Source organism: Procambarus clarkii, chromosome 3 (genome assembly GCF_040958095.1).
Source record: "Procambarus clarkii isolate CNS0578487 chromosome 3, FALCON_Pclarkii_2.0, whole genome shotgun sequence".
Taxonomy (NCBI): domain Eukaryota; kingdom Metazoa; phylum Arthropoda; class Malacostraca; order Decapoda; family Cambaridae; genus Procambarus; species Procambarus clarkii.
The window spans coordinates 9,526,872-9,536,029 of record NC_091152.1 but is presented as its reverse complement, the minus strand read 5'-3'; the positions used below and the strand labels follow the sequence as shown (position 1 = coordinate 9,536,029).

Here is a 9,158-nt window from a genome sequence, read left to right as displayed (position 1 = left end):
GGCACCGTCGTGGAGGCCGTCAACCACACGTCCAGCTGGTCTGCTGGCAGGTACTGAGCCACCAAGGCTGGTACGGCCACTCCACGAACGATATAAGGGGTACGCCCTAGACAGGAGTCTCGTGTGATATCACAAATCACCCTCCTGTCCTCAATACCCCAGTGGATTATCGTCTCCAACAGTCGGTCCCGGGTAAATCCTTTCACTGCCACTCCACTGGCAGGCTAACACACCACAGTGTTCTTCCGGGGGGGACGACGTCACAACAGCTGCAGCAAACTTCACAGTATGGAGACTGGCTGCCTCGGGTAGACTGACTCCACTTCCATCACAGTGGTCCCAGGTCGGCTCTGTAAGCAGACACGTCATCAATAACAGGGACACTAAAACACCACACTTACAGGCTCAGACACAAACGCCCGACATATCCACTCCATAGATGGCGTTGTAGTCTGAGCACCACCTCACCAGAGGTCAGCGGCGGCAGTGTTGAGCGCTGAACGAGGCTGGAAACTGGCCCTCGTAGCTAGTACACGTCGTCGGTTTGGAGGGGGTTTCGGGAGCTGACCCATAGATGGCGCGGCCGTCACTGTTTCGAGATTGGACGCTGGATCAGGGTCCGTAACACCTCCCCACCAAAAGAATTTGGTTTGGGTTCCTATAAAAAGAGAAGACAAACCAAATTAGTACGTGGATCTAGATACGAGATAATGCGTCAGCTACCACGTTGTCCACCCCTTTTATGTGTTCAATCTGGAGGGGATATTGCTGCAAATGTAGACTCCATCTGGTGAGCCTGAGGTTCTTTTGCTTAAACTGAGCCAGGAACTTCAGAGGGTTATGGTCGGTCCGTATTAATATAGGATGGCCATTGCTTGTTAAATATACCTCGAAGTGCTGGACGGAATTAATTAAGGCCAACGTTTCCTTTTCTATGACCGAGTAATTAAGCTGGCTGGGGGTGAACTTCTTAGAATGATAGGCCACCGGGTGTTCTACCCCCTTCTCGTCCGTCTGGGATAAAACGGACCCCAAGCCATAATCAGAAGCGTCGACCGTCAGGATAAATCTATCCTCAAAGCTCGGGGACCTGAGGATCGGAGAAGAGATTAGAATTGCTTTGAGACTCTCAAATGCCTTCTGGCAATTCTCATCCCATATTAATTTCACCCCCTTCTTCAACAGATTGGTCAGGGGGGCGGCGATGGAGGAAAAATTAGGGACAAACTTAGGATAAAAACCAGCCATACCAAGGAAACGCAAGATGTCCTTCCTGGTAGCTGGCGTAGGATACTGGATTATTGCCTCTATCTTGCTGGCCTTCGGCGCAATCCATCCTCCTCCAACCTTATGACCCAAGAAGATGACAGAGGTCCGGGCAAACTCGGATTTATGCAGGTTGACCACTAATCCTGACTGGAGCATAGCCTTGAAGAAATTCTCTATGTGACGCAGATGATCCTGCCAATCTACATCATATATTAATACATCATCGATGTAGACTAAGGTGTTTTCTACGTCACGCAACACAGTACCCATCAGTCTCTGGAAAGTGGAGGCCGCATTTTTCATCCCGAATGGCATCACCTGACATTCAAACAGCCCGTCGGGTGTCACAAATGCTGATATGGGTTTGGCCTTTTCCGTGAGGGGAACTTGCCAGTAGCCTTTGAACAGGTCAAACTTCGTCAGGTAACGGGCTTTACCTATGGCATCCAGACATTCCTCTATTCTGGGGAGAGGGTAGGTATCTGCTACTGTGACCTTATTCACCTGGCGATAATCAATACAAAGACGGTATTTCTTACCAGGTTTGGGCACTAGTAGTATCGGGGATGACCATGGGCTCGTGCTCGGGGCTATCAGATGGTGTTTCAGCATGTAATCTACCTCCTCTTTCACCACCCGTTTCTTCAGTGGGTTGAGACGGTACGGGTGTTGCTTTATAGGTCGGACGCCTTCCTCCAGCTCGACATCATGCCTCAAGACAGATGTTAATCCTGGAACATCGTCGAAGATAGGCTTGTATTGCCGGATCATCTGCAGCAATGATGATTGATGTCCTTCGGCCACGTGTGTCAACTTTGCCTGCAAGTTTAACAGAATGTCCGAGTTAGTCAACACCTCCTCTTCCTCCTCAATGTCGTCATTAGTGGTCACTAAGGTTACGGGGAGTGTATCCCGACCCTCGTACTTCTTGATCATATTAACATGAACCAGAGTTTCTTTCTTACGGCGGTCTGGAGTACTAAGAAGGTAATTGAGGTTAGTAACCTTCTTTACAACCGGGTAGGGACCTACGAATCTGGCGCTCAAGCTCCCAGTTATTGTAGGAGTACATACTAAAACCAGATCTCCTACTTTGAACTCCCTCTGCTTGGTCCTCCTATCATACCTGTTCTTGATAGTTCTTTGTGTACTTTCTAAGGTCCTTGTAGCCATCTCCCAGGCTGAGAACAGCCGTCCTTTATTGGTAGACAACCAGTCCACAATATCCTCGTTGGTTTCTGCGTCCAGCCAATGGTCTCGTGCCACCTCTAAGGGACCTCTTACTGAGTGACCAAAGATCATCTCGAATGGGGAGATTCCTAGGGATTCATTGGGCACTGATCTTACCGCAAATAGGAGGTAGGGCAGTTCTTCAACCCACTTACTCTGCCTGTCGTAGCAAAACTTCCGAAGCATGCCCTTCAACGTCTGGTGAAAACGTTCCAAAGCTCCTTGAGACTCGGGATGGTAGGCACTAGAGGTAACCTGTCGGATTCCCAGGTCGGCGATCTGTTGGCGAAACAAATGGGACATGAAATTAGACCCCTGGTCCGTCTGAATGGTCTTGGGAAGACCGTATCGTGAGATGAACCAGAGCAGTTGTTTCACCAAAACCTTAGCTGTGATGGTTTTAAGGGGGATCGCTTCTGGGTACCTACTAACCCGATCTAGTATTGTTAGCAAATACTTCACCCCTGAGGTAGCAGGTGGAAGAGGGCCTACTATATCCAAGATGAGGTGTTCGAAGGGCTCACCTATTGATGGAATGGGGTATAAAGGGGCTTTGGGGACAGGCTGGTTTGCTTTTCCGGCCACTTGGCAGGCATGGCAGGTCTTGCAGAAATGACGTACGTCCTCCTTCATATGCGGCCAGTAGAAACCTTTGGCTAGGCGGTGGAAAGTCTTAGAGATCCCACCATGTCCAGCAAATCTATTAGCATGGGCTGTTTCTAACAGCTTAGATCTGAACACGGCTGGGACGACTATCTGATCACCTACCGCACTTGACTGGGGGTATTTCGGAGGATGCCGGCGACACAGTACACCACTTGACCACACATATAGATCCCCTCCTTTCGCAGGAGAGTCTACGGTGTCGGCCAACTTCCGTACCTGAGGGTCCTTCTTCTGTTCCTCTATCAGATGGGCTCGAGTCCAGTGTTCAGGAACCGGCATCTGGACGGGCGGGACTGGTGTATGGCTACTTGTAACCTGTGGGATAGGAGGAGAGTCAAACAAAGTGTTTAGATCTAGTGGTGCATGGAGGTGCGCCTGAGACCTGGTTTGCACTTCTGCGATGGGACTGGTCTCTTCACGTCCTGGATTATCCATTACCAGGGGACAGTTGGGTAACAATCCTAGGGCTAAGTCATTGGCTAATATCACGTCAATCCCCTTTATGGGAAGACTATCCACCACGGCCAACCGACACTCACCTTTGAAGTGCTGAGAGTCCAGATGCACTTGTACCAATGGGGCAACGTACAAGGTGGAAGGGAATCCACCCAGGATTACCTTCTGCATCTCATCCGCCGATATACCTTCGGGTAATGATGTTTCCAGAATTAGAGACTGGGCCGCTCCACTGTCTCTAAGTATTACCACAGGCGTACTTGCAAGGCCACTGGCTACATATCCTTGGGAGGTATATGGGGCGAACAATCCTTTCCTCTTCTCTAGGGTGGATGTCGGTGGTACTATACTGTTCATCAGCATGACTTCCCTACGGGGATTATTACCTGAACTGCTACGACACTTCGCAGCAATATGTCCTCTCTTACCGCAGGTCCAACACAATACATCCCTCTTCGGACTAAACCTCCGAGGACTATCCGAGGTTGACTTGGCGGCACTACGAGGGGCAGTTCTATCTTCCGGTTTATGTTTGGCTGGATATCTTGAATAGGTCTTCGGGACGTACCTAGCAGATGGCCTATGAGTCAGGATGTATTCCTCAGCCATTGTGGCTGCTGCACTCAAGGTCTCTACCTGCTGTTCCTCTAGGTACGTCTTCAGGTCTCCAGTCAAACAATCCTTGAAGTCCTCCAGCAGAATCAGCTGCTCGAGGTCTTCCTTGGTCTCCACCTTCCGAGAGGCACACCATTCCTGGAAAAGTCGCTCCTTGATCGTGGCGAATTCGGTAAAAGTGTGCTCTGAGGTCTTCTTCAGGTTTCTAAATTTCTGCCTGTACGCCTCAGGTACCAATTGGTACGCCATGAGCACAACCTTCTTCACCTTGTCATAATCGCTGGAGTCGTCAAGGGATAACGTAGAGTAGGCGATTTGGGCCTTCCCAGTCAAGACTGACTGTATCATGATGGCCCAATTCTCCCTTGGCCACTCCAAAGAGGCAGCGACTTTCTCGAAGGCTGCAAAGAATTTTGACACTTCCTTCTCATGGAATTTGGGGACCATTTTGATGTTGCGTACCGGATCGAAGCTACTGGTGTCCGTTGTTTGCCTCCGACCACCACCTAATCGCAAAACTTCTAGTTCATGTTGTCTCTCTCTTTCCTCTTTGTCCTGTCGTTCTTGCCTGTCTCGTTCTTCTCTCTCTCTTTTTCGTTCTTCCCTCTCTCGTCTCTCTTCTCTTTCTCGCTCTTCTCTTTCTCGTTTCTCTTCTCTTTCTCTCTCTTCTTTTTCTCTGTCTCGTTCTTCTCGTTCTCGTTTCTCTTCTCTTTCTCGTTCTTCTCTCTCTCGTTTCTCTTCTCTTTCTCTCTCTGCTTTCCTTTCTTCTAATTCTAAACGTCTCATCTCTAATTCTTTATCTTGTCTCTCTCGTTTCTCTTCTCTTTCTAATTCTAAACGCCTCATCGCCAATTCTTTTTCTTTCATCTCCATTTCTTTATCTTTTAATTCTCGTTCCATTTCTAACTTCTTCCATTCAATTTCCCGATTAATTTCCAGGGCACGCATCTTGACTGTTAGGAAGCTGATATTAAGCTCACCTGCATCACTGTCAACGTCACTGCCCTTATCTTCCTTTTCCGTGGAAGCTATGTCTGCACTTTCCTTTGTACTAGGAGTCTCGCCTTCCTGTTTCTCTTCTGCCTTCAGGTGCCGGTGTACTTTGGACAAGATCTCCACACGGGAATCACTGGCACGGATCTTGATCTCCAGGTAGGCGCTCACTAGTACAAGCTCTGGTTTACTTAGATATTTTAATCTGGCAAGACAATCTTCTCTGTTCAGAAAAGCCTGAACCTCGTCCAGATCATCGATGGTAGATTTGTCTGCCATTGTCACAGATGGAACACTTAGCACTTAACACACTGCTTACACGTTAGCACTTAACACACCGAGCACTGTTCTACGCCAATATTGCACTTTATCGCACCAAACACTGCACTTGCCAATATTGCACGTAATCACTCCGGGCACCGCACTACCCAATATTGCACTGAGTCCAAGCGAACACTTCGCTCTACCATATTGCACCGAATCACTGAGCACCGCACTAGTCAATATTGCACTTAATCGCTTAATCACAGCGAGCACCGCACTGCACAATATCGCACTTAGTCACTCTGAGCACCGCACAGGACGTATAACGTCACAATCGTCACACACAGGGGGAATTATTTACAGGGATTACGCCACTTCACCACCCCTGTCAAACATACTTAACAAGGGGACGGATCCCGCTGGGGATGCCAATTATGTTACGGCCCTCTCGGGACGCAACGGGGTTCTCACTCTGATGTTGTTAGAGGAAGATATATGTATCCGTTCCCAAGCCAGTAGTGGCTATCAAGGGATGAGATCCGTGACGCAAGTAACTTAAAAGGGAGTAGGGAAAGAAAGTTAAGAACTTAATATTATAATGTTCACCATCACCGATTAAATATATAGAATAAAAGAGTACACAAGGGGGAGGGGTATTAACACTTTACAAGGGGATCATGCACAATCTAGTCTTCTGCTGAAGACTGGATCAAGAAGCTAGGTGCTGAGTCCGCGGTGCTTTCTTCGTGGCCTCAAGACGTGTCCTCTGAGAATGCCGAGCCTACCCTGGCCACAGGTCAGCCACAACACAGGTCCACTGGGGGCACCATCGTGGAGGCCGTCAACCACACGTCCAGCTGGTCTGCTGGCAGGTACTGAGCCACCAAGGCTGGTACGGCCACTCCACGAACGATATAAGGGGTACGCCCTAGACAGGAGTCTCGTGTGATATCACAAATCACCCTCCTGTCCTCAATACCCCAGTGGATTATCGTCTCCAACAGTCGGTCCCGGGTAAATCCTTTCACTGCCACTCCACTGGCAGGCTAACAAACCACAGTGTTCTTCCGGGGGGGACGACGTCACAACAGCTGCAGCAAACTTCACAGTATGGAGACTGGCTGCCTCGGGTAGACTGACTCCACTTCCATCACAGTGGTCCCAGGTCGGCTCTGTAAGCAGACACGTCATCAATAACAGGGACACTAAAACACCACACTTACAGGCTCAGACACAAACGCCCGACATATCAACTCCATAGATGGCGTTGTAGTCTGAGCACCACCTCACCAGAGGTCAGCGGCGGCAGTGATGAGCGCTGAACGAGGCTGGAAACTGGCCCTCGTAGCTAGTACACGTCGTCGGTTTGGAGGGGGTTTCGGGAGCTGACCCATAGATGGCGCGGCCGTCACTGTTTCGAGATTGGACGCTGGATCAGGGTCCGTAACAGTCCAAAAGTGGAAAAAATTGCAACGTACGAGCAACAACAGTCTTTGCTCGGATGTTCCTTACAGCAAAAGCCTCTGGGTAACGAGTAGTGATACACATCATCGTGATTAGGTAAATATTACCAGACTTAGTTCTAGGTAATGGACCAACACAGTCCATTACCACATGAGAAAATGGTTCCTCCAGCACGACAATAGGCCTTAGAAGAGCTTTAGGTGGAGTCTGGTTTTGTTTCCCAACAAGTTGACAAGCAATACATGCATTACAAAATTTTGCCACATCGCTTTTCAGCTTGGGCCAGAAAAAATACTTTAAGATTTTGTGATACGTAATATTAATACTCTGATGTCCCCCCATAGGATCATCATGAGCAGCTGCCAAAACTCTTTCTCTATAGCAGGTCGGCAACATAACCTGGTGGACTACCTCCCACTCATTTGACAAGGGAGCACTCTGTGGTCTCCATTTTCTCATCAAAATCAGATCATTGTAGTAGTACTCAGTTGCTGCATCTACAATTTCCTCCATAGGCTGCCTCATGACAATCTGCAAGACTGGGGTCAGCTTTCTGTAACTCACTCAAGGAGGCATCCAGGCCTTGGTCAGATGCCATTGGCCGAGGCTCAACCATGTTCTCCTCCACCTCCCCACTACTCTCGGTAGGCGGCGGTGGCAGGCTCTCCACAATGTCCTCGGCTATGTCATCGAGACGGGCCATGAATGTGTCCGCAAGGTCCACTTGACTTTCACCACTCGGAAAGTTCCTCGTGTCCTCAGGATTTACCACCTTGGCAAGCACAGGGCTGCCCTTACATTTAAGTCCCATAGACCGGGTCACCGCGCACACAGGGTACACAACATTATCCTCTGCGGCAGGTGGATCCAGGCAAACCTTAGGGGTAGGCAACATAATAGGCAGTCTGGAGTCTCCTACCTTATCCCTTGCTAAATCATTACCAACTATTACATCAACATTAGGGAAAGGTAGGTACAAAGTGACTCCGATTGTACAAACACCCTTGTGGAAATCAGATTCCAGGGTAACCTTATGGATGGGTACTCCTCGAGTATCACTAGTGACACCCTCGACCAGTACCACCTCTCCAGTGTCGAGAGTGTCGGCACCTTGCAAAGCACTCTCTAAAATTAAAGTCTGGATGGCACTGGTGTCTCAGAAGATCACCACGTCTTTCCAGAAAGAACCCTCAAACAAAAGTAGTCTCTATTTCGATAAGAATGGGGTAAGCAAGTCCAACCATTGCGGGTTGGAGGTCATACTCCCTAACCCTTCCGAAGGCCTCAAGCCCTGTGTCACAACTAGAGCATTGGGTCTTTTTTCCGGGTACAGTTACCAACAATGGCTAATAACGTGGTTTGGACGTTTACAGTGACCACAGATACGTTGGGGAGAAGAGACATTACTAACAGAGTTACCCTTCGGTTCACTCTTAGGTGTCGTGGGGTTAGACAATTTAACAGGGTTAGTTATGTCTGAAACAGAAGATGCGTTAGGTAAAGGGTTAGAATGAGCTAGTCTGGACTGGCTGTGGGTACAAGTTTTGCTACTCTGTGGGGTATAATTATTTTTATTGGGCCTTTTGCCCACCAACTGGTGGTTTTCTGCCATCTTGGCCAAATCCCCTATTTTAGAATCTACCTCTACTCTACTTCTACCTCTACAGAGTGTACTTCCTCTGCTAAAAGGATGATGTAACTTTTTTGAAGTGGATGGAAATCCTGGATAAAACTCCCGCCGAAAACAGAGAATTACTAATTAATGCCTGCATAGCAATTTCTAACGTCTTCAAACAAACTGTACATGACACCAAGGTACAACCAGATGTGGCACAGAGCTCGGTGGCAGTGGCGCCTGAGCAGGGCGTGGAGTCGGGGATGCCTGAGCAGGGCGCAGAGTCGGGGATGTCTGAGCAGGGCGCGGAGTCGGGGACGTTTGAGGGGAGCGCGGAGTTGAGGACGCCTGAGCAGGGAGTGGAGTTGGGGACGCCTGAGCAGGGTGCGGAGTCGAGGAAGCCTGAGCACGGCGCAGAGTCGTGGACGCCTGAGCAGGGCACGGAGTCGGGGACCCCTGAGCGGAGCGTGGTGTCAAAGGCCCCGGAGCAGAGCGCGGTGTCACAGGCCCCGGAGCAGGGCACAGTGTCGGGGACGCCGCAGCAGAGTACGATCCCTGGCAAAGGGAAACAAACAAAACAAGGCCC

General features: G+C 49.4%; 1 protein-coding gene across 1 annotated transcript; it reads right to left on the bottom strand.

Moving 5' to 3' along the window:
• Positions 1–696: 696 nt before the first annotated feature.
• Positions 697–4,230, bottom strand: LOC138368082 (uncharacterized). Its single transcript, XM_069330384.1, has one exon. The coding sequence runs from the start codon at positions 4,228–4,230 to the stop codon at positions 697–699; it is 3,534 nt and encodes a 1,177-aa protein (XP_069186485.1).
• Between the last annotated feature and the right edge of the window lie 4,928 nt (positions 4,231–9,158).